General features: G+C 41.1%; 1 protein-coding gene across 1 annotated transcript in view; it reads right to left on the bottom strand.

Annotated features, from left to right (window-relative positions):
- The window catches only part of THAP3 (THAP domain containing 3), a 396,679-nt gene that overhangs the window by 118,391 nt on the left and 252,378 nt on the right, over positions 1–25,910 (bottom strand). The window contains exon 3 of the mRNA XM_044056432.1: positions 16,719–16,817. Coding sequence (XP_043912367.1) covers positions 16,719–16,817 — 99 coding nt within the window. The remainder of the gene's footprint in view (positions 1–16,718; positions 16,818–25,910) is intronic.

The following is a 25,910-nucleotide window of genomic DNA, read 5'->3' as shown; positions in this document are numbered from 1 at the left end:
CAAAGTACTTTGCAAAGGTAAGGGACAACAGCTCTTATACTTTACAAAAAAAGCACCTAAACAGCCATGTCCAAGGGTCAGCTTCCGGTGATTTCTCCTGTCCACCTGGTGAGTCTGGGCATACTGTGGCAATGCGGCAATTGCTTCATGTACACAGACAACCCTCTCCTCCTACCACCCAACACTACAACCTGCGAGAGATGCACTTACATAGCCAAACTGGAAGCAAAGCTCTCTCCGGCCAAGATTGTGCTAGACAGTCAAGAGGAGAAGGTTAACACCTGCACTACACCTCAAGCAACTCATAGCCCTTCAAAACCCACACCATCAACACCCACACATAGCAACACTAAATCCACATATGCGGAGGCCCTTAACATTAACCTGCCCAAGCAACAAGGATCTCTGAAGCTGAAGCGCAAACAAACACCAGTCACAACCAAAGTGACACATATCTCACACCACCAGTGTACCACCCAAAGTCATAGGTGACTCTAGTCAGGCAAAAAATAAAAGCACCAGTCCTTAGAGGTAAAAATAAATAAAGCAATGGTTGGAATGAACAGCCGTTTATTCACATACACATAAATGCCAAATGTATAAAAAATAGGCGTTTTCGTCTCCCATGGTTTATTTATTTTTACCTCTAAGGACTGGTGCTTTGTTTTTGTTGGTTCTGAGTTTTGGTCAGCACCTTGCCTCCTTCATCTTTGTCTTTCTATAGTCAAGCACACTGATGTCCCACTCACCAGGCTGAACAAGGAGAAAATTACAGTCAGCTGTCTGTCGGGTGCCAGAATCCGCCACATAACACATGCACTCAAGTCACTCCACAAGTATAAATATGACTCTGTCATTGTCCATGCTGGAGTGAATGACTTGAGACATACCTCCCTAGACTACATGAAGAGAGACATGGAAGAGCTCTCGGATCATGTGGCCCAAGCAGGTATGACCCTAGCCCTGAGTAGCATCCTGCCTTTGCCCAGAATGATACCACAGTATAAGAACAAAATGACTGACCTCAACAATTGGCTAAGCTTCTGGTGTCATTCAAAGGGGATCCAGTATCTGTCTGCCTGGAAAGACATGATCGACAAACCACGATGCTTTGCCAGAGATGGTCTGCACCTGTCACCCCTGGGATTCAGGTTACTGGCTAAAAGTTCTTGCCACCCCTATAGTGCCTTTTTTAGGCAAGGTTCAAAGGACAAAACCACCACCATAACAGATACAAGCATGCAAAATCTGAAGGTAATGCTACTCAATGCTAGAAGTCTAAACCTCAAAATGCACTCTCTCGACGCACTCTTAAAAATGGAGAACATCGATATCTGTGCAGTAACTGAGACCTGGTTCAAGGGCACCAGAGAGCACCCCTGCAATACCAGGCTACATCTCTTAACACACTTTTCGGCCACAAAACCAAGACCGAAACACTAAAGGTGGAGAAGTGTCCATATTCACTAAGGATATTCACTACTCCAGGCTAGTTGCCCAACACAATGCATCTGAAATTCTCCAGGTGCAACTAACACTAGGTAAGACTGCAACCCAAATTGTAGCTTGCTACAAATCCCCCAGCATGCCCCAAGATTCTCACTACACCTTTCTAAACATACTGGAAAATATTAAGATACAACCAAACACTCTAATACTGGGTGATTTCAACTACCCTGCCATTAACTGGGAAAACTACTCGGGTACCAACTCCTTTTCCCAACGGTTCTTGGAATTCATAAATTCCAACACCCTGTAACAACTAACCCATTGTCCCACCAGGGGCTCCAATATCCTAGACTTGGTCATTACCAACATGGGAGATAGATGCTCCACACCAGTGGTCACCCCCTCATTGGTCAGGTCTGACCATAAGCAAATCACCCTTGACATCCACATCCCACCCCCACCCCCCCCAGTAAAGAAACCTCCTTAAAAAAGCTTCTCCAAAGCCAACTTCATGCTACTGAAGTTAGAAGTGACAAACTTCGTGATACCCATGCAGACGGCATCTGAAAGTTCGACTGCAGAATCCTACACTAAGGCACTGTACGACAACATCCACTCGTGCATGAATCGTGCCATCCCAAATAGAACCAACCAAGATGCTCTCCTCCAAAAAAAGGAAGCCAATCTGGTGGTTCCCTGCTATAAACAAACTATACAACAGAAGGAAGAAACTGTTGCAGAAAAGAGGAAAATCCCAGGATGCAAAAAACTCCACCACCAGCCTCAGTAAGAAGCTGAGATCCCTCATAAAATCCTCAAAAGCCAATATAAAATTGCCAAAGATTCCAAAGACAACCACAAGGCATTCTATAGTTATGTCAAGAATCTAAATGGCAATGCTCAGATCTGCTCGGAGCTACAACAGAATGGCATTAAATATACTGATCCCAAGTATATTGCCAATATCCTGGCAGATCGATTTAGTACCAACTTCACTCCCCTCTCACCCCCTAAAGGGCCCATCTCAATACCAAAAGATTGACAAACTCCGGTAATCACGGCCACACAGGTGGAAATCGCACACTCCAAAGCTAAGAATACAGCATCCATGGGACCAGATGACATCCCAGGCTGTGTACTACATGAACTACAAAATGAACTTGCACCCCACCTAAGTGTCATGTTTAATCATAGCCTCACCTCAGGTTTCGTGCCCACTGAGTGGAACGCATTATCATGGAACTTATAAACAAAGACATTAGCAACCTTCAAACACTGGACCACATCCAGTTTGGGTTTGCAAAGGGCCAATCTTGTCTCCTGAACCTGACTGACTTCTTCGAATCAGTCACCAGAGCGGTGGACGAGGGTAAGGTGGTCCACACAGCCTATCTGGACCTTGCCAAGGCCTTTGACACTATCCCCCACTCTGGAATCATAGATAAACTTACTAAGCTGGGCATAAATCCGTACGTCACTCAATGGGTTGCCAACTGGCTTACTGACAGAACCCAGACTGTAAAAGTAGCCAACTCCAAATCCAGCTCCAGACAAGTGGAGTACCTCAGGGTTCAGTCCTGGGACCACTCGTTTGGCATTTACTTCTCTGAAGTACAGGCCAACACTAAGGGACTCTGGCTAACAAAGTTCGCAGATGACTGCAAACTGGGAGCCATTATTGAATCCCCAAATGATGTGGATATTCTACAAAAGGGCGTTACAGAAAGATGCCTGGTGCCAGAGCCATGGGCTCAAGCTTAATGCCAAGAAATGTATAGTTATCCCCTTTGGAAAAAAACATGTACCCATGAATTACCACATAGGTGGCAGTACGCTAAACATAAAAAAGTGTGATGAAAGACTTAGGGACACAGGTGGACAGTGGTCTCACCTTCGATAACCACATTGCCACAACAGTCAGGAAATCCTTCTATGTGGCACACCTCATCACTAAGGGCTTTTCATCCAGTAAAAAGGAGGTCACTGTCCCACTGTACTCATCCCTCATTAGATCATTTATAGAGTATAATGCCCCATTTGGTATGCACCTTACAAGACATCTGCAACAGCTGGAAAGGCCACAGAAATACCTCACTAAAAGAATCACAGGCCTAAAGCAGATGCCATATGCTAAAAACAAAAATACTGGATCATTAGTGAATTAGTGGTTTATGTTACCTTACTGACTAATGTTACCACTTTATGTTCACTACTGACTAATTGGGTCACTGGGTCACCTTAGGACTTAGACTTACACTTACCCACTGAGGACTTTAACCCTTTAAATCCTCTAGAGTATTTTTAACTTTTGTTATTACCAACTACTGTATTAATTATTCATAGTTTTTATTCTTGGGAGGAAAAGGTGACACTCTTTTTAAGGTCACCTATTTTGGTTGGGATCAAAGTTGTAAGATCTAATAAAAGGTACTAAAGAAAAAAAACTCTGTGAAGGCTCTAGACTCTGTGATCTAGACTCTCCTGGCATGTGTACTGTGGTGTTGTGATGTACTTGTGGTACTATTGTGGTTTTATCTTGGAATCTAACATGAACAGTTGTTTACTTAAGTTAAAGCAGACTTACTGTTATTCCAAAAGTGGGTAGTTACCTGGCTCTGTGTCAGTTTTGCTAGCGTTTTCATTTAGGCAGACGGGGCAAACTGAGAAGAGGAGAGGCGTATATAGACAACTTTAACAGGAAAAAAACCAAAACGAAAAAAACCCTTTGAAACACAATCTTTCTTTTTCCCTGGGCACACTTTTTATTGTATTGTTATTGACCACCAAGTGCTCCAACTAAATTGGTGGTTGAGGTGCCTTAAAACTTGAAGAGTTAAGAACTTTCCTGGCAGATTAGCGCTTATCACCCAGTTTAAATGTTTTAAATGCTTTATGTGCTATAGCATACTAAAAAAACTTAAAAATTTAAAAAGTTTAATTTTTATCAAAAAATAGAATGAGTTAGAAATTTGATTTTTATTTTATTTTTTCCTTCTTCTTCTTTCCTTTTATCTTTTAAAATAACTTTACTGTAGTTAGGTATAACTGATGTTTTACCATAGGTAAGTTTGTGTTTATAGTTTTAGTATTAGACTAATTGATGAGATGACAGGGAAAGAATCACAGGCCTAAAGCAGATGCCATATGCTGACCGTCTAAAAATACTCCAGCTATACTCTGTGACATATCGTCTACTCAGAGGCAATCTCTGCTTAATATACAAGGGCATGTCAAACCCTGAGCTGTTGGACATGCTCCACTTAAAGAAATCCCAATCCCTCAGAGCCACATGCTCCAGGGATCTAAACCTTGTCATCAGAATGAACAAAACATGCTGGAGGGATAGGTTCCTGACCCAGAGACTCCCCACACTCTGGAATAGACTGCCCATACATGTCAAGCAGAGCGCCTCATTGGCCCTCTTCAAAAGGAACCTTGATGATTGGATTGGAGATAGGAAATTCACCCCAGGGATCATGTCAGTCACCCTGCTAGACAGGGGTCCAGGGAAGTAAATATTGTGGGGAGAAATATCCAGGGAATTGTTATGGCTAGGCTTGTATAGGCCCTAGGGCCGATAGCCTAGTACCAACCTATGAACCTGTAAAATAAAAACACAGGGTAATGAAATAAAAATGAGATACTGGTGCTTTCCCACCTATCTGTTGAAAAGAGAGGAATTTAAGGAATGGGTAGTGGAGATTATTCAGGAACTATTGGAGAAGATAGAAATTTCTTCTGAAAATATAGCTAGGGAGTGGAATACAATTAAGGTGGAGTTTAAAAACAGGCGGAAATAAAACAAAGGGAGCTATGTTTAAGAAGTAACAAGAAATATTTAGAGGGACTGGCAAATGTTAAAGTTTTGCAGAATAGGGGAAATCTCACAGAACAAGAAGTGGATCAACTGCAGAATGCCAAGGAGAAAGTAAGGGATTAGCTTGACAATATGCACAAGTTTAGAAAGACTGCTGTTAAGCAACTGCTTTTTGATGATAACAATAGAGCACAAAAACTTTTAGCACCACGACTCAGGCAACAGAAAGTAGAAAGGTCGGTCGCCAAGCTTAGGGAGCCTATAATAAGGAAGGTAACAAAAGATCCTGTAGAGGTATTACAAATATTTGGGAAATTCTATGAGTGTCTATATAAAGCAGAGAAATATGGAAATCAAGAAAAAATACAAAATGAAAATGTTTATGGAAGAATTAAATATGCTAAGGTTAGAGGTAGATGAGGCTCAATTACTAATGGTTAGAATAGGAACAGATGAGATAAAAATTGTGATGTATAATCAATCTACAGGAAAGTTCCCAGAAACAGACTGTATTCCTGTGGAAGTTTTTTAGCCAGGACAGAAAAAAATGATAACTACCTAGAAGGTTTTGTTTAACAGTATTTTAAGATAAGTACCAACATCCTGAAGCAAGCTGTGGTAGCTGTAATACCTAAAGAAGGTAAAGATCCATCGGACTTGGCTTCATACAGACACATTTCAATACTAAAAACATGATTATAATGTGTGCATATGTCTGTAAAGACTAAAAGAATGACAAAAGGAATGCCAAAATTGACAGATATGGATCAATGTGGTTTTGTGGAGGGGAGACAAACATTTGACAACATTAACAGAACACTGATGATCCACAGGGAAGCAGAATGTAAAAGTACCATTGTTGTTTGTGGGTCTTGATGCAGAGAAAACATCTGACAGAGTAAGCTGGGAATTTATGAGCAGGGCAATGGAAGCATTTGCATTTCCTGAAAAAATTATAAGGTTGATTAGGAAGATGTATGAGGGATCGGAGGTGAAAATTAAAGTGGGTGAGGTCCTTTCTGATAATTTCTGCTTGAGCAGAGGAACCAGGCAGGGGGTGTCCTCTTTCCCTTTATTTGCATTATATTTACAACCACTAGCAAAGAAAATAAGGGACTCAGAAATTCAAGGATATAACTGGAATGGTAGTCAAGAAAAGCTGACTATTTGCAGATTATATTTTATGCCTGACAAAACCAGAAAGAGACATCAGTATTGTGGAACATTTTGATACAGTTTCAAATCTTTTCAGGATACAAAATTAATGAAGCTAAAACAAAGGCAATAGTGGTAAATTATGTACCCACACACAAACTGGTTCAGCAATATCCTTAGTTATAGGGTCATGATAAAAGTATTTAGGAGTATGGATTAAAAATAATTTTGGTGCGGCAGCTAAGGATATGTAGGAAGAGACTAAACAAAGGTTAATACAAAAACTGAGAAAATGGAAGCTTTGTTATATGGATATGGATAGTACGATATAAACAGTCAAAATGTTTTACATCCCTTTAGTCTAATATACAAGTCAGGTACATTTTTATCAACCAGAAGAGAAGTTGTGGATAGCAATTAATAAAGAGCTGAAGGGACTTTATCTAGGAGGGGAAAATGGCAAACAGTCAAGTGGGATAAACTGATTCTTCCAGTAGAACACGGCAGATTGGGATTACCCAATTTAAAGGGGCATTTCAAAGCTACATAGTTAATGTTCCTCTACATAGCACAAGCAGAAAACTATAATTCAAAGTGGAAAGGTATGATGTTGAAATGGGGGAAGCTCAAGAAACATGGAGCGACTGGGATTTCGGATGCAGATCTTTAAGAATAACAATAATCATACAAAATATATTCATAAAGTAGCAGAAAGTATTCTAAGAATTAAGCCAACACAGGAATGGAGAAAGGAGATTCTGCCAATAAAGATGACTGCAATTAGGGATATACACAATAGGCAAGAGGGGGTTGGAATTTTTGGAGAAAACTGGCAAAGGAAACAAGGTACTGCGAACAAATGGACAAATAACTAGAGAGGGAAAGATGACAGAATGGGAAGATGCCAAGAATTTATTTGGACTGCAGGTTACAGATTGCCTATACTCTTATCAATCCTTGATAGGGAAGGCAAAGAAAAAGAAATGGGGGGGGGGTCCTAAATGAAAGACCAGCACTGGTAGTGTTTTTAGAAGAATCTAGAACATAAGTTGCTATGAAAAAATGAATAAGTAGTACAGCATATAAAATATTGCATGCTAACTATAAGAATCAATCAATAAGAGGAGGTTAGAGAGGATTAGGAATAGATTGAATAAGCAATTCACAAAGAAACAATGAGAGGATATATATGCACATCTCCCAAGTATGCACCAAAATCTAGAAGATTTAGGATTTTTGCTTGGAAATATTTACACAGATATTTTTTATATCCCAAGTAGACTCCAGAGAATTTTTCCTCAGGTAGATAGCAAATGTTGGAAGTGTGAACAGCAGATGCAGGGTGGTATCCAACGAGACGGAGCCCGAATAATGAAACAATTCTTTACTCAATCCACTGATCAAAATGAAGTACAAATACATATAAAGTCACAGTTTAAAAATGATAAAACAACAAGTTAAGCGCTTTCGTCAATACTCAGACTTCTTCAGAACAGTGAATTATCAGCCAGCAATTCACTGTTCTGAAGAAGTCTGAATATTGACGAAAGCGCTTAACTTGTTGTTTTATCATTTTTAAACTGTGACTGTGTATTTGTACTTCATTTTGATCATTGGATTGAGTAAAGAACTTTTTCATTATTCGGGCTCAGTCTCGTTGGATACCACCCTGCATCTGTTGTTCATTTTAGTTTTTATTCTGCTTACTGAGTTTGTAAATGTTGGAAGTGTGTTGGGAAGAAACAGGTAATTGGGAACATATTTTCTGGGAGTGCAGTGAGTTGGAAAACTAAGAATTCCCTGCGCAATGCACTGTCGGAGATGCTGGGTGGGCAGATTGGTGTGACGAGAGAGATGATTTTTCTGAGCTATGATGCAGAATCGGAACTACCTAGACACGGTAAGGCCTTGTTGTCTCTAATTATGGTGGCTGCCAAAAAGCAATTACTAGAAAATGGAAATCAATATCTAAACCAACTATATTAGAAGTAGTGAATATAGTAACGGAGATAAAACAACTGGAATTGAAATCTTTAGAAAAAGGTTGGAACAAACTACATAGGAAAAAATGGGAAATCTGGGAACACTACATACAGATGAGGAATGAGGTTTAAAAGAAGGCAGGACTTAAATGAGCTATGTAATGTTTGACTGAAAATGATTGGGTAGATAAGTGATGTACAATGTTTGGGAGTGTCAGTATGGTTTGTGATGTAAAATGCTTGCAACTAGGAATGTGTCGGTGTGGTTTGTTTTCATTTATATAAATGCATGACTGCTTATGTTGTAAGTGATGGTTTAATAAAGATGTTTCTTGTTTAAAAAAGGGAGCAGGAACTGAATAATTATGTAATGTTGCTTAGGTTATATGATATATAGAAATACATGTGAAGCATAATGTTTGTTAATTTTAACTTGTTAATACAGTTTGATTAGTTTTATATGAATGTAAATGTGCCTATGTGTTAATTCAATAAAGGTGTTTAAAAAAAAAAAAAGAAACTAGCCCTTCATTAAATACAAATACCAGAAACTGCAAGAAATAATGAAGAGAGGCCTCTAAAGGATCAATTTGATGAGATGCAGCTGAGGGTAAAAAACACTTCCATTTATTAAGGTAAGCTTCTGCATGGAGTCCTTTTGGAATGTGGATAGAATCCTTATGACATTCTAGGATAAGGCAGACTTCACAGCAGTCACTGGAACTAGAGGAATCAAGCAGTTAGTTTTAGATTTTGGAGATCAGAGACTGAAAATCCTAAATCGAATCTAAAAGCCAAGGAGGCCTCTTCAGATGAGGCCCATGTAGAGGGAACCAAATTTGTGTAAACCATAAATGGGCAATGAGAATGACCACTGCTCTGGCACCATAGGCTTTTTATAGGATGATTCTTGTAATTAGGGGAATTAGAGGGTAGGCAAAGAGTAATCCCAGAGAGGCCACTGTTCAACTACAGAATCTTTTGGGGACTGCCCATCTTGAGGGATCAAGGCAAAGTACACTTGTGTTAACTGGAAATGCAAAGAGATGGCAACACTGATTGCCCCATACTTGAAAATGGTTTCAGCCACCGCTAGACTGAGACATCAGTCATGAGAACTGTCCTGCTTAGCCTGTCTGCAATACAGCTGGGATTTCTCAGAAACGTGCACTGCCACTAGAAAGTGGTGCAAATCCATTGCCCATTGCCACACTCTCACTGCTTCCCAACACAGTTGGTAGGGCCAGGTCCTTCCCTGCTTGTTTAAGTACCACACCACTGTCATGATGTCGGACTGGATGGAAACTGCATCCTAAGGCATGAATTCTTAAAGCTCTTGCAATGCCAGGAGAACTCCAGTATCTCCACTATACTGATATGAAGGTTGACCTCTAAAGCATTCCAAAGACCTTGGTCCATCCTCCCCCGACCAATCCAACTGTTGGGACCACTAACTATGCAGCAACCACTGTAATGCTCTCGTGTGATAGTGAATAAATTGAGCCATTAGAATACAAGAAGCCATTAGACCTAGATATCGCAGTACTAGGAAAAATGGGGATGGGACTGTGGTGTCAAAGGAATTCCTGTATTGTCTCAGAGCACTGATACTATCCACTGAACCATGTCCAGGTGGTAGCCAATGAACGGTAAGCATTGAGGTGGCTTTAGTTCAGACTTCTCAACATTGACTGAGATGGCCAAGGACAAACAAATCTGGATAAGGTGATCCTTGACATCTTGTAGGGATTCCATCACTGAGGCAGCCTGGATCCAACAATCCAACTATGGCAGAACACTGCTCCTGTGGAGTTGGAGATGGGATGTAAATACAGTTTACTCGGTGAACACCCAGGAAGCAGTGGCAATTCAGAAGCACAGGGCCTTGAACCGATACTGACTGGCTTTACTCAGAAGCTACGAAACCTCCTGAATACTAAGTCAATACTGATGTTGATTCTACTAATACCCCTTTCCCCCCCTTCCGCTACCTCCTCTACTTTCTCTCCTAATACACTTAAGTTCTTCACCATCAACGCTCAGAGCCTCAACAATAAAACCCACCAATTACAAGCTTGGATAAATCATAATCAACCAGACATCCTAGCCATCTCTGAAACCTGGCTAAAACCTTATATTACTGACCCTGAAATCTTACCTCCAGGCTTCCACATCCTTAGAAATGATCATTTAAATAAAAAAGGTGGAGGCTCTGCTCTAATCTACTCTAACCATCTCTCTCTAATCCCTCTGCAAATCCCAACCCCACAATTCAAAAATACTGAATTAACTGCTGGTCTCCTCAGACTGAATAAACGTAAGAATATCTGCTTTATCTCCCTATATATCTCCCCAGGTGACAACATCCCTACCCTTGAAAATATTCTTCACTGGGCCTCAACCGAAATAAAATATGAAACTTACATTCTTGGCGACGTTAATATAGACTGGAATAAAATCAACTCACCTTCCCCTTCTCTATCCATTAACCTATACAACTTCACCCAAGTAATCCATTCAACAACTCGTCCTAACAAAATCCATCCTCCTGGATCCATCCTGGACTGGATTCTAGTTTCTCATCCCAACAAAATAATTCTCTCAGGCACCATCCCCGATACTTTCAGTGACCATCTCCCTGCCTTCACTCACCAGTCAGCTAATTCCACCCAATTTCATCACCAGTACATTCAAACTCGAAATCTCAGCAACTTTAACCCTACAATTTTCTCAAACACCTTCAAACTAATCAACTGGCAAATCCTTAATACTCTCCCCTTAGACAATGCTGTAGAACATTTCAACTCTATTTTCCTAGACACTCTGAATTGCTTAGCCCCTCTAAGAAACAAACGAATCAAAACTAACTCTGCTCCTTGGCTGACAAAAGAGACTAAACAAATCATGCATCACAGAGACAAAGCCTGGAAGCATTATCAAAAAACCAAACTGCCTTCTTCCTTCCTCCAATACACCCAACTTCGCAACCAAGTAAAAAAACTAATCACTTTAGACAAAAAAAATTACTATAGTAAACTGCAGTCTAACAAAAATAAGAACCCAAAACAATTTTGGAAATCAGTTAACTCCCTTCTACACCCAGGGTCCAAAAATAATCCCTGCCCAGACCCTAGTTTAACTGACAAGGAATTGAGTTCTCACTTCAACACCTTCTTCACAGAATCCCTAGCTAATCTAACCAAAACATTCCCAAACAATAATCCACCTAACATCCTCTCCTCAACACCCAATAACCTTAATAAATGTCTCTTGAACTTCCAGTTCAAACCAGTTTCAACCAGCTTCATAAAAAGGCTCTTATCTAATCTTAAACCATGCTCTAATGCCCCTGACAACATACCCTCCTTCTTCCTCAAATGCGCAGCTGAAGGTATTGCTCTCCCTATTAGTATCCTGATAAACAGATCCTTAAATGAGTCATACGTACCCAAACTCTGGCGTTCAGCCTACATACTACCTCTCCACAAAGGAGGTAAAAACACCACTATCTCTAATTTCCGCCCCATAGCCCTACTCTCTCCAATATCTAAAGTTCTAGAAAAATGTATCCACCATCAGCTTTTACCTTTCCTAACACAAAATCACCTTCTTACTTCCACCCAACATGGCTTCCGCCCCGGCCATAGCACCATTACTGCCTTACTATCCTTCCTTGAAACAGTCAACCGAGCCCGAGACTCTGGACTCCTTGTATTCACAGTACTACTAGATCTATCCAAAGCCTTTGACACCATCTCCCATACACACCTACTCTATCATCTCGCCAACCTTAATCTCTTCCCACATACTCTTTCCTGGTTCTCCAGCTACCTATCTGAAAGATCTCAAGCTGTCAGACGGATGAACTCTACCTCTTCCTTCTTGCCCACACCGACCGGTGTCCCCCAGGGGTCCATCCTTGGACCCATGCTCTTCAACATCCCTATAAATAATCTACACTCTGTCATACCTGACACCACAGTCATCCAATATGCTGATGACTCCACCTTAGTTTGTGCTGCCTCTAACTTTTCTGAACTCCAGACTAAAACACAAATAGCCTTTTCCACCACAGAGAACTGGATGCACCAAAACCACCTCTCCCTTAACTCTAATAAATCCAAAATTCTTATTTTTACCCCTTCCAGAACTTCCTCATCCTTTGACAAAGATTCCTTCAAAGTCCTCAGCCAAACCAACACTGCTATAGAAGTAGTGCCTTCCGCTAAACTACTCGGCATTACCATAGATGAACACCTAAAATTGATCTCCACATTCAACAAAACATAAAGAAAACCCACCAAAAGTTAGGTATGCTCTACAGAAACAACCAATTTCTTTCCAACTCCTCTAGGCACACCCTGGCAATTACATATCTTCTACCCTCTCTTCTCTATGGAGCCCCCCTTTTAACCAATCTGTCTATTTCCAACATCTCAAAACTTGAAACTTGCTATAATAAGATCTCTAAATTCGCAACCAAATCCAAAACCTCAACTCACCACTGCCTTACCCTTAGATCTCTAAATTGGCTTGAACTTCCCAACCACCTGGACTATCTCCAACTAACCACAGCTCACAAACTAATATTTTACCCTGACTCTTGCCCTGCCTTAATAAACAGCCTTCCACCTTACACTCCAAACAGATCTCTGAGATCTGAACACCAAAACCTTATCTCCATCCACAAACCTAAACGTCCTGCCGGCCAACTTCTACTCTCCTTCTCTCTAGGTAAAAAATGGAACTCTCTCCCTCCTTCTCTTAGGACTATACCTAACTCCGAATCCTTCAAGACCCTACTTCTCAAATACCTGTCATCCAAATGGAAATGTTCCTGCTCTCACCAGATATAATTTCCAGGGATCTCTTTCCCTGAACTCTGCACTTCCTGGCCCTCTCTACCTCCATGATTTTCCTGACATTTCTAACTTTAAAAAAAAAAAAATAATATATATTTTTTTGGCACATCTATGTATTTTTGTTATTTTACTCTGCACTGTATTGCTTCATTATGCTTGCTCTTTTTGCACATTTTATGTAAATGTATTTCCTGACTGTTTGAATCTTACTCTTGTATTATACCATTAACTTTATGTAACCATGTTTCATTGTATTGCTTGTGGAGCTTTTCTCCCGGGCCTCCACTGAAAATGGGCACTTCTTGGCCCAGTGGACTTCCCCGGTAATCAAACTGAAATAAATAAATAAACAGTCCTGCAGGTCCCCAGGGCATATCCAGTCACTCCCCCTTACTGTGACAATCATAATGGGTTTTTCCTCAGAAACTTGCTCATGTATCTGTATTCCAGAACTGGTCTGAATCCTTGCTCTTCTTCACAATTAAAAAGAATCTTGAGTAATCACTTGACCCTAGCTGGCTTGGTGGGACCTCTTGGATGGCTGTCTTTTCCAATAAGGATTGCACTTTCTTGTCAGACACTTTTAGCTGGTGGGGTGGAACCTCTGGTAGCAGCCCTTGAGATTAAGGAAGGGGATGGGAAAAGGATATGAAACACCCCTGGACATTGTCCGTCTTACCCAGCCATCTCATGTGATGGCCAACCACACAGGGGCATAGACGGATATATAAGCCCCAAATGTCCCCAGAGGGGAAGCAGTCGGGTAAGCCCTTCAGGAATAAGGCTGTTTGCAGTCCAAAAAAGGCAAACAAAATCCCTGGTTCTGTGTTTTGCAGTCAAAAAAAGGCACACAAAATCCCTGGTTCTGCCGACCTTCACCACCTCTGTGTCTGCGCCCATTAAAGGGGTCACCCCTTCCACAACTGCCCCCATCAGAAGGCAAGTCACAGGAAGGACATTTGGACTTCCTGAAGGTTAGAGATTTGGGACCTTTTTGTTCCCAATTTTATGATCTTTCTGGGTTTTCAAATCTCACTCCCACAACAGACAACATATTCCCATTCTGCTCACACCCCTGCACATGTTTCTTGACAGTTGGGCCAAATAATGAGTCATCATACTGCTCATTGGTGAAGGATGTTTTGAAATTTTCTAATGCAGATGCCAGACCCCACTGCCCATGACGCCACCTTATGCACAAGCCACATGAAGAGGTCGGTAAAGTACATCATATTCAAGGTCATCCTCTGCTGCTTAAGTCTACTGTTAGAGTTTCTTCAGAGTATCTAATCCTTGCCTGGCCAGGTCCTTCTGAAGTCTGTTCATATGTTTGGCAGAGTTCAAGGCCCTGACTGCAAAGGTACCAGATGCATATGCCCACTTCTATAATTAGTCCATCACCCAGGACTTTTTGTTGGGCAGATGGACCATGGCTACATCTCTGGTCAGTTCCTTCTTGGTGGAGGCATTAACAAAGATGGAATCAACCTGAGGACTCTGCAACCAATATTGCCTGCCCTTGGGTGGTCTCAATATTTTATCAGGCTTCCCTGGAACGGAGTTGCAAGTCGAGCTCATACCCTGAATTCCAAATGGCCAGCTTGATCGAACAATCAACTCAAGAAAAGCACCCAGAATTCGGGGGGGTACGGTTACACTTTTTGGCACACAAGCTCCAGAACTTTGCCAAATGTAACATCCTCAGGTGGACTTTGAAGGGAGGCCCTCTCTGCCATCTAAGTCACAGTCTGTAATGAGAGACTCTGAGGTGGAGTCCAAATGCTTTCTCTTGGAAGTCCTCTTTCTCAGAATATCAGATGGGAGGTTATGCGAGTTCTATTTTCTATCAGACAGGGCTGCTGATAAGTGATCTACCCCAGACAGTAAACACAAACATATCATTACTGTCCTGTTGAGGAATCCTGTGCCCACATTTGGACCACTTTTTAAAACTCATCTCCCTTGATGTCCATGACACAAGAAAATGGCACCATGAATCTGAAAGAAAGCCTAACACAACATACACCAGAAAAATCAACCACAACAACAAACTGTACTACTAAACAGGCTAAACCAACAAGAAAATTACTTGAGGGGCCAATAGTAACTACCTTAAGGCTACACAGCCACAGCACCTAAGGTAGAGGAGTTAAAGAAAATAAGGCCCTCGAAAACCCAGAATTCACAGAAGAAATCGACACCAAAGATGCACTGACAAGTACTAGCTACTTAAACAGCTGAAAGAGACCAAGAACCTCTACATAAAACTCTACTTTTTATAAAGAAGCACTGGAGCACTTAACTGCACATCAGAGATCATGTCCTACCAGTATGGTGGAAACCAAGATCAGAAGGAAGCTGGGCTAAAATGACAGGTGCATTGTGGGAGGGAATGGTTTGAGGAGCTTAAGGCTCAAGCACTAGCTATGCCTGTTGAATGAGACTGACGGAATGTAAAGGATCCTTGTTTAAACATAAACCATGCTATGTACAAGTAAAACACTCATTTCCACTTCACTCTATGTTCCTTCTACATTCACTACTATTAAAAAAAAAGCTGCAGACACTTGCAGAAACCTACAGCAAATCTGTCAAGTAAAACTCACTACTGTCCAGCTCTACAAAATTAGCTTACTAGCTGGAACTGAAAAAAAATTTACTTTAGCCTATACCAACTAAAGACGTTACATAAAATAATACTACATAAAAATAACCGAAATCTCATAATCAAATTACTTAACAGAAAATTGCTAAGCAGCTAGATATCTTAAGAGCCCTATCAGACCTTTCTAACTGCCACAAAAAAAAAATTCTAACAACTGCTACACTATTCAGTTGCAGTAACACACTACGGAATTCAATCCCACCAGAAGTAAGACTAGAACCTAATACAAAATCCTTTCAAACAAAACTAAAAAACACTATGACTTGCTCATGTGATCAGTCCCTCTCTCACTCTAATAAACCAACAGGACTACCTATCAACATTATTTCCCGCAACTCTGTTAGTATTACTCCACTATAATATTTAAACACCTAGTACCTACCCATTCTATTTCTGTTTATTTTGCATTCCTCCATAAATGATCACAATTAACTTCTATATTTCATAAAAATTGATGTACAGACACATCCGAATGTAGCCTAGTTCTTCTAAGGAAACACAAAGGTGTACATATGTGCTGTAGTTTGTAATTATTACTCTAAATTCTTATTATTCCATTTCTCCTGTGTACATAATTTGAATTTACTGAACTACACTTATCAATCATGTTGTTTAAAATATGTTTCTGTGTTAGACAATATTCCTTATATAAAACTATGGAGCTTTTCTCCTCGAGCCTCTGCTATAAAGGGTTTCTTTGAGCTCAGTTGGACTACCAAAGTCAACAAACTAAAATACATTTCTGGTATTAACATTCTGAGCATGTAGACAGAGCAGCTGCAACATACTTGTGGACAAGTAGAGTCGTCTTCTAGTTCTACAACAATCTCCACTGTGGCAGAATTTGGTTCCAGGACTGGATGATGGCTTGGAAAGGCATTAGGATCCTAAAAATAAACAAACACACAAGATAAAGACTTATTTTACTGTGCTACTAAAAAGTTCATTTCTGGTTTCTCAGCTGTAAAACCAGCACTAAACATTGTATAACTTAAGCCATTACAGTATTCTGCTTTGTTCCAAGACTGAGCTGCAATGTACGATTTTACCTGTTTAGCATTCTGAATTTCAAGACTGCACCAAACAATGAAATTTGCTTCATTCCTTTCTAGCAAAGTTGCTCTTTACATACACATTCAGAATGCTAAAAATCATACCAGACTAAACTTGTGTTGTAAGAGGATTACAGACTTAGTGGAAAAAATCCATATTATACTGCTTCTTGAGTTATGTTTGAAAGTACTGAGTACATGCTTTGACAAAGTACAGTTGTGTACACTTACCATAAATGTAGATGTTCGAGTGTATTCACTGTTGCAGTCATTACATTTGGGTAATCTGCTGGCAGGTTGCCCTCAGTCAGCCTGAATTCCTAAGTCTTGGGTCCTGCGTCGGTTACGGTCTCCTCTTCCATGACGTCAGGTCGTCAGGGGTATAAAACAAGCAGCCGATGCCATTTTCATTAGTGTTTCTTCCCCCAGATGTCAGATGCCCCCCAAATGGGTAGCAAAAATATATCTATAAGCTATATAAACATGCAACAATACAAACTTTACCTTCATCTACAAGCAAATACACCACAAAGGTTGTAAAAGATAGTGAAGGAAAGAGAAACTCCAGAATAAAAAGGGGGATGGCGGGCGGGTAACCTGGACTGCAACAGTGAATACACTCAAACATCTACATTTATGGTAAGTGTACACAACTGTACTATGTTCTTCATGTTTCACTGCTGAAGTCAATACATTTGGGTACAATCCCAAAGCTATGGACGGGAGGCTGGACCTAAACTGCATTAGGGGCGGCTATAAGGCCCTGCAGAACTGCAGTGGCAAAGCCTGCCCTGGACTTAAGAGTAGAGAGGCAAATAATAATGCTTTGTAAAAGTGTGAACAGAACTCCAAGTAGCAGCCTCTACAATGTCTTTGGTTGGTACCCCTCTGAGAAAGGCTGCTGCTGTAGCTGCAGCCCTGGTGGAATGAGACCTAATGCCCTTGGGCACCGGTTTGCTATGGTGTAAGTAGCAGAAACGAATCCAGTGGCTTATCCACTTTGAAATAGTCTGCTTTGAAATAGCCTTTCCCTCTGATCCTGCAGCAAATGTCACTAGTAACTGCTCAGTTTTTCTTGGAGCTTTGGTCCTGCTCAAGTAGAATCTTAGTTGTCTGTGTACGTTAAAAGGAATGCAGAATCCGCTCCCCCTTGTTCTGCGGATTTGAATAAAAAGTTGGCAGATGAATAGTTTGGTTAAGAGCCACACTGGAAACCACCTTAGGCATAAATGAAGGATTGGTCCTGAGGGACACCCTGTCTGGGTAAAATATGATGAAAGGCTCCACAGCCATGAGGGCCTGTAGCTCTTGCTGAAGTAATTGCCAGGAGTAGAGCTGTTTTCCATGATAAGAACTTTAGATCTGCAGTAGCAGCTGGTTCAAATGAAGGCAGGGTGAGCTTTTCCAACATATAATTGAGGTCCCATGCAGGAATTGGTGATCTTCTGGGAGGCCTTAAATTCCTGGCCCCTTTAAGATGCTGCTTTAGTAAAGGATGAGAAAAGATTGGTGGCTCAGTGTTGTAATGAGCCAAGATGGCAGAGGCATGGATTTTTATTGATGAAAAAGATAGGCCTTTGTCAAGCATCTCAGTCAAGTATTGTAAAATCTGAGGAATATTTGGCTCTGCTGTGTCAGTTCCTTGTGCTTGGTTCCAAGCACAGAATCTCTTCGTTTATCAGCATAAGATTTTTTAGTACTAGGCCTTCTGGCTTCCAAAATGACATCCATCACAGCTTTACTGAGAGGTGTTGTTTGAATAACTACATGATTCGCCATGCTGCCAGGTTCAGTGTTTGGAGCGGATTGTGCAGGATCTGATTTGTTTTGCTGGGACAGTAAGAGAGGTATTTGAGGCAAGTACCAAGCTGGGAATTGAGACATATTCCTTAGGATTGTTGGTACCAGTATTGGCGGGGCCAATCCGGGACAATTAGTATCATCTTTGGTTTCTCTTGTCTGACTTTTAGTAGGACCTTGGGAAGAAGAGGCAGAGGAGGAAAGGCGTACACTGATAGGTTTTTCCAACTGAAGGATAGGGCGCCCACTTTCCATGCTTGTCTGTGATAAGTCCTTATGCAGAATTTTTCCAGTTGATAATTCCGAGGAGAGGCAAATAGGTCTATGTCCGGGCTCCCCCATTTCTTTGTTATCATGCTGAAGACTTGTGGATCTAGTTTCCACTAGTGAGGGTCCATAAAGTTTCTGCTTAAATCGTCTGCCAGAGTATTTTGCTTTCCTGGCAGGAATTGAGCTTGAAGATGTACTTAAGTCAAGGCTGTGTCCCACAGTGCATGGCTAGTCTGCAAAGGGGATATGAGTGCGTGCATCCCTGCTTGTTTATGTACCACATAACCATGGTGTTGTCCGTCTTTATCAGTAGTTGTCCTGGATGAAGTAAGTCCTTGAAGGCTGTCAGGGCATTTTGAACAGCTAACATCTCTTTTTGGTTGATATGCAGATGCATTTGTTTTGGGGTCCATATGCCCTGAATGCATCTTCCCACCAGGTGGGCCCCCTATGCATAATCTGATGCGTCTCTTAAGGTTTTGCTGGGAGGGGGTAGAGTGAAAGCCTGTCCCATGTTTTGGTGACATGCCTTTGCCCACCATAGAAACTCCTGCTGTAGGCAGGGAATGAGAGGAATCATTGTTTCCAGACTGTGACAATGTTGACTCCATAAACGTTTTAGGTATCACTGTAGTTTCCTCATATGCAGTCTTGCATATGGAATCAGTAGAATGCAGGATGCCATGAACCCCAAAGCCTGCAGAGTTTGTCTTGCAGATAACTGGGTTTTTGTTGCCATCAGTTTGAAGTAGTCAGTTGCCTTTGTTTATCTGGCGTGAGGAAAGCCATCTGGGCAGTTGTATTCAAGCTTGCACACAGGAATGTCACCTTTTGAGAGGGTACCAGTTGTGATTTCTTTTCATTTACTGTGTACCCTAGGCATGTTAGACGCCTTTTCACAAACACCAAATGCTGAAGAAGAAGGTCCTTGTTCTCTGCTTGAATGAGACAGTCGTCCAAGTAAGGAGAGATTTGTATACTTCTTTGTCTGCAAAATGCGATTACTGGTGCCAGGCACTTTGTAAATACCCTGGGCGCAGTAGATAAGCCAAAGGGCAGTGCAAAGAAGCAGAGAATTGGTAATGCATAAAGCCAGCCTTGAAGCGGAGGTATCTTCTGCACGATTCCCTTATTGGGATATGCAGGTATGCCTCTTTTAGGTCTAATGTCACCAGCTAAGCGTTCTGCCCAGCATGGGCAGAAGCTGCTGCAAAGTTAGCATTTTGAATTTTGGAAGGTCCAGGTATGTGTTCAAAATTGATAAATGCAGTATTGGGTGCCAGGCCTTCTCTTTTCGGGGTACCAAGAACGGTCTTGAATAAAAACCTTGTCCTTTTTCCTGTTCTGGTACTGGCTGAATAGCCCCCATATCCATGAGGGACGTAACCTGTTTCTGTGCCTCTGCCCATTGATTTTTTGGCAGATCTGGCCAACCGTTTGCAATTGGCAGAGTGTGGAAGTGGAATATGTATCCCTGAGATACTATGTTTAACATCCACTTGTCCTGGGTTACTAACTGGCAATTTTGAGCATAAAGTGCTAATTTTCCCCCTAAGGGTGCTGCCAAAAGATAAGTGCTTGGTGATGGCAGAGGGAAGTCACTGAGACGGTTTACTGTAGGGTTGCGCTTTATTTCCTCCAGATTTGGAGGTAGAAGCACCCCATTGCTTTGACCTGTAAGAATCCCATGACAGGTATCTAGAACCTTTAGGGCGCCTGGATTTCCCCGTTGAGCTCTGTCGGACACAGGAAAGGACCAATTTTTTGTAGGCCAGTGTCTACTGAATCTTGGTGGCTGCACTTGTAAGAAGTCTTTTACAGTTTGCATAGACTTAGCTTTGTCTTCCATTTTCTTTAAAACCTCTTCTGCCTTAATACCAAACAGGCTATCATGCTGTAAAGGTGCATCCAGCAATTTAGCTTTAACGTGATCAGGTAAATTTTGCTTTTTTAGCCAGGCATGCCTCCTAATCACAGATCCAGTAACTGTGGCCCTGCAGGAGGCCTCTAAGGAATCAAAACCACATTGCAAAGTATGCTTTCCAACTTGTTCTGCTGCATGCAATAATTCCTGCAATTCTTTATTTTCTGCTCATTCTGAAATCAACATAATTTTCCGTTTCAGTAATCCCATAACATGGCGTTGATACTTGAGCATATGAAACTGGCAGTTTAAGGCCCTAATTGCCAAGGTTGCAGATGTATAAACCTTCTTTCCCCATCTATCCAGTGCACTGGAATCTCTGTCAGAGGGGGTAGGATTTTTTGCTGTTGAGGCCTTAACACCTTTTGGACCCTGTGAAATTGTTTCAGGGTCAGCAGCAGGGTTCCTAAATAAAATTTTGTGAGAGTCAGGAACCCTGTAATATCTGTCTGGCTTGCTAGGAGCCGGAGGTAAGGAGTCTGGAGTCAAGCTAGACTCCGAAAACACATCATCCACAATGTCTAAAACAGGAGGTATGGCTAAAGGCCTATGCTGAGAGAGGAGGAGGAAATCCCTGAGCCTCTTTTTTGATTCTGAGAAACCTGGACTCTCCCAGCGAAAATGCTCCCTCAAAGTATGCAAGGTTTCTCCAAAGGAATAACCTTCAGGAGGAGATGCAAATGGGATAGATTCCTCTGCATCAGAATCTTCATAGGGTGGTATAGATAATTCCTGATCAGAAGAGGAATCAGAAGAAATGGAAACCTGATCTGAAGATTCATAATCAGTGTATTGCCTAGGCCTCTTATCAGGAGGGGGTTGGGAACCCCTGATCAAGGTAATTAGGTCTTCAGCCATTTTGATCATCTGCTTTTTGGGCATACAGACCTGTGCAGATGGCTCATGCATAATTTTTTTTAGCTTTAGAAGTTGCTTTTGTCTTTGATTTTGAAGCTGGCGTCGGTTTTATAAGATATACCGACGCTTAATAGTGCATTGGTTAAATCTAGCACAAAACCGACAGCTAGGCACATTATGATCAGGGCCTAGGCAAGGGATACAGTATAAATGGAAATCCTTATGAGGTATTTGCTTCCCACAAGTAATGCAATTATTAACTTTTACTGACATCGGTATGGAGCAAGAAAAAAAGTTTCCCCAACGGGGTACTCAGCTTTAGTGAAGACTTCAGTTCTGAAACTCGAATTCGAAAATTTCTGGAGTCGGCCGACCGGCACTTGCGAACTGCTTCTGCTTCGGGCACTGCGTGGCAAGAAAGACTAATGAAAATGGCGTCGGCTGTTTGTTTTATACCCCTAATGACCTGATGTCATGGAAGAGGAGACAGCAACCGACGCAGGATCCAAGACTTTGGAATTCAGGCCAACTGAGGGCAACCTGCCAGCAGATTACCCAAATGTAATGACTGCAACAGTGAAACATGAAGAACATCTTTAAGCAATTTATTACGCAGACAAGAAGAGCTATAGTGAACTGTTTCACCATAACTCCAACCTGGTCAAAAAGCAATGGCGCTATCCAATCTAGCTCGACTGAACTGCAATAACCAAGGGGAGAGGAGTTGTGACCCAACATGGCTAACTTGAGTTATGTCACCCCTAGGGTCTGCTTTGTCCTCCCGTGTGCCTATTTTTTCCTACCCAAGAACACCGATCAGTGGCTTGACAGCACAAAGCTAAAGTCCTTGGTCTTGTGCTACTTTCCATCACCTGCAAGCCACTGCTTGTTAGCGGCACATGCAGCCAGACCGAAATCACCAATTCTTCCTCCAAGATGGGTGAGCCAAGCATGATTTGCACATTCCCATTCTTCTCCTTGACTAGCTTTTCTACTGCCCAAGATCCTTCTTAAAATAAAGTTGCCTACGTCATAGGGCTTTATTCCTCTATGTACTGAGGTGAGTTTATAGTGGTTTCCTCAAGCTTCCTCTTCAGCTACATCATTTAGACTTGGAGAGTGGGGATGCCTCGCAGTTCCAAACTAAAATAGAGCCCAGATCTGAATCATGTATCGATTTAAGGAAAAGGTTTGTGCACACAGGTCTGTGTGAAGCCAAACCCTCAAACTAGTGAGATGAGGGTATTCCCCAACCTCTCAGAAACATGTAAAAAGGGAAAAGGCACAGATGGATGCACAAACTTCTCAATGGTTACCAGGATGACTGCCTTCTCTGTTACTCTCGCCCAATGGGGACCATGAGGCTGTTGGCTATTGGGAGGAAGGGAGTGCATACAACTCACAGGCAGCAGGGCTAAATGGTCAATATGCTTTGAGAGAGAATACATATAAAACCTTTAGAAAAGAAAGAAAAAACACTATTAAAGATCTAGGGATTAACAGCAGATAATTCAAAACTTAGACCATAGCCAGCTCTGTGGAATGGAAGGATAAAAGCCTGACTACAAACTAGATGACCTAGTTTCTTATTACCTGTTCATGTGCTGAAGCATCTGGCCAAGGGTTAAGAGACAAAAAAAACAAAGTAGAGCTTGTTCACCTCTGACAGGAATAATGAAGGGTTCAAGTCTAGGGTGAATGGAGACCAAGCATTATCAAAGACGCTTACTTTCAAGGAACAGATCATCTGACGGGATCATCTTACCTCTCAAATCTGTGCAACAGACATCATCCCTTGGAACACAGCAACCATGTGCAGCAGAACTGGCAGGGACATAAAGACAACCTCCCCACCCCAATTCCCCCAAGAAGAATGATGACTACCACTATTCACCTCGCATAACAGCAAATGAGCTATAAGGGAGCTTACTTCTTAGGGGAAAATAAGCATGAAAGAGTATTAATGGTCACTGGGAAATAAGGAACAATTGGACCAAAAACAAAGAAAAGTGTATTTTACAACCCATCTAATTTTAAACAGCACATCTAGTCATTCCAGGGAGACCACTGTACTGCTTTATACATCACCAATCTGACCCATTTTTGAACATACTGCTGTGTTTTAAGTCTCTGAGCAAGGTAGTTTGAAGAATGTACAAAGGTACAAAGATTCCTTGTTAGGAAAATCACAGGAACAGAAAAGTAAAATAATACAAAAAAGCTAAGAGTTTTCATATTCCATTTCTTACAGGTTACGAAGTGGTGACTTTTGCATGGTCCATAAGGCAATGTCTGATACAGTCATATGTGAAAGTCTATGCCTGAAATGTACACCACTAAGGAAGCTAACACCTGATTTAGGATCCTTATATTAAAAATAAATAGCATTAGCAACCCTAACCAATATGTTACATAATGCCTTCATGACTTGTTGTTGTGTCTTTTGGCTTATCCATAATGCCTTCATGACTATGCAATAAAATTCACACTAATATCAGAAGTCAGACATTAATTTCTTTTGAAAATACTCTTAATATGCAAGACCTGGCTCTGTGACAAAGGGATGAGGCCCTGACTATAACTCTTACGGAGTCTGGTAAGCGGCTTGGGCACTGGAAGAGCTAGAAGTGGGTACGAGTGAGAGAGCAACATCAACTGGGTCATTCCAGAAGAAGAGAGGCAGTTTAGCCTGATACAAAATATGAGATAAAATCAAGGACAGTCTACAAAAAAAATCAGGCCAGGTGTGAGCTATGGACACCAGGGCATGGTCTCTCTGGTCACACCACTGGTACTAAATAGATCACAGTATAAAAAATGCACACAAATTATGAACCATTAAACACAGCTATTGCCTTTTCTAAGGGCTTACACCATCCATATCCATAAACAGATTCAAAACAAACAATCTACTGAGTAGTCCCTTTGGCTCATCTCCTAGATCCCTTTCTCACCACTCAATCAGTTTCAGTGCTTTCCAGTGTTCACTTGTCCATAATAACTGTAATTTAATTAAACTTCACCCCCCCCCCCACACACACACACACATTTCCAGAGAAGGCTAGTAATATTCTGCGCTGGTCCAAGGTAGTAAAACTGCTACCACCAGCACAGATTATCAAGTGCAGCACTCCCAGTTACCATTTCCACTCATAATAATAAGCTGGAAAAGAAGTAAAGAAGAAAAACAGATCCACTAGAACCACTGCAGAAAGTAGCTTTATTACAACACTTTCGCCATTCAGTTTCTTCAGGCACACAAAATCAAATAAATTCAGATAACGGCTAAAATATTTAAATATACATTTCAAAGAGGTCACATGGTTACAATTAGTTACATAATTAGACCTTTTGATGCAATTGTTTCAATAAAGGTTATAAGGTCACAGTCCCATTCAAACGTGGTTGAATGTGTGGTCTCATTCTTAAAATCCATTTATTTCTTCATTGTCAGTTAAAAGTTTAATATCACCTCCATGCAGAAGTTTGTGTATTACTTTTAAAATCATGAATTTAAAACTGTGGTCTTCACCTTTCTCTACTATGTGCCTATAGAAAGCATTAGTAGCTATTTGCCTTCTGATGTCTGACCTATGATTACTTATTCGTTCTTTAAGTTTTCTATTTGTCATACCAGTATAGTATGCGTCATATTTATCACATTAAATCTATTCAACATCCAGTTTATGGTAATGCTTTTCTTAGTAGAGATTATGGTAACTGCAATATTCAAAATTTAATTTAGCTAAATGCGATAAATGTGAAGCATACTAGCATACATAGAGCTAAACTTTCAAGTATCTATCTCTTAACTAAAGGGACTGCTTAGTTTTTAGTAGACTTCACAAGCAGAGACCATGTAAAAAAAAACTCACATCTGAATACCACAAGTTTCAGGGTAACCCTTTTCTCTCACTCACGGGGTCATTCAGTTAACTGGCTTATATCCTTTCCATACAGAAATCACAAATTAAATTAAGTGTGGTTTCAAATGTACCTGCTAATGACTTCTGAGAAATTTTTGAATTGCACTCACAACTTTTAGCTTTCTAGCCCAGGAACAGTTGAGCTTTTGT

This window comes from Protopterus annectens, chromosome 14.part0, assembly GCF_019279795.1.
Source record: "Protopterus annectens isolate FY-2018-M chromosome 14.part0, PAN1.0, whole genome shotgun sequence".
Taxonomy (NCBI): Eukaryota; Metazoa; Chordata; order Ceratodontiformes; family Protopteridae; genus Protopterus; species Protopterus annectens.
Note: the sequence above shows the minus strand (reverse complement) of the source record. Positions and strands in the feature narration are given on the sequence as shown.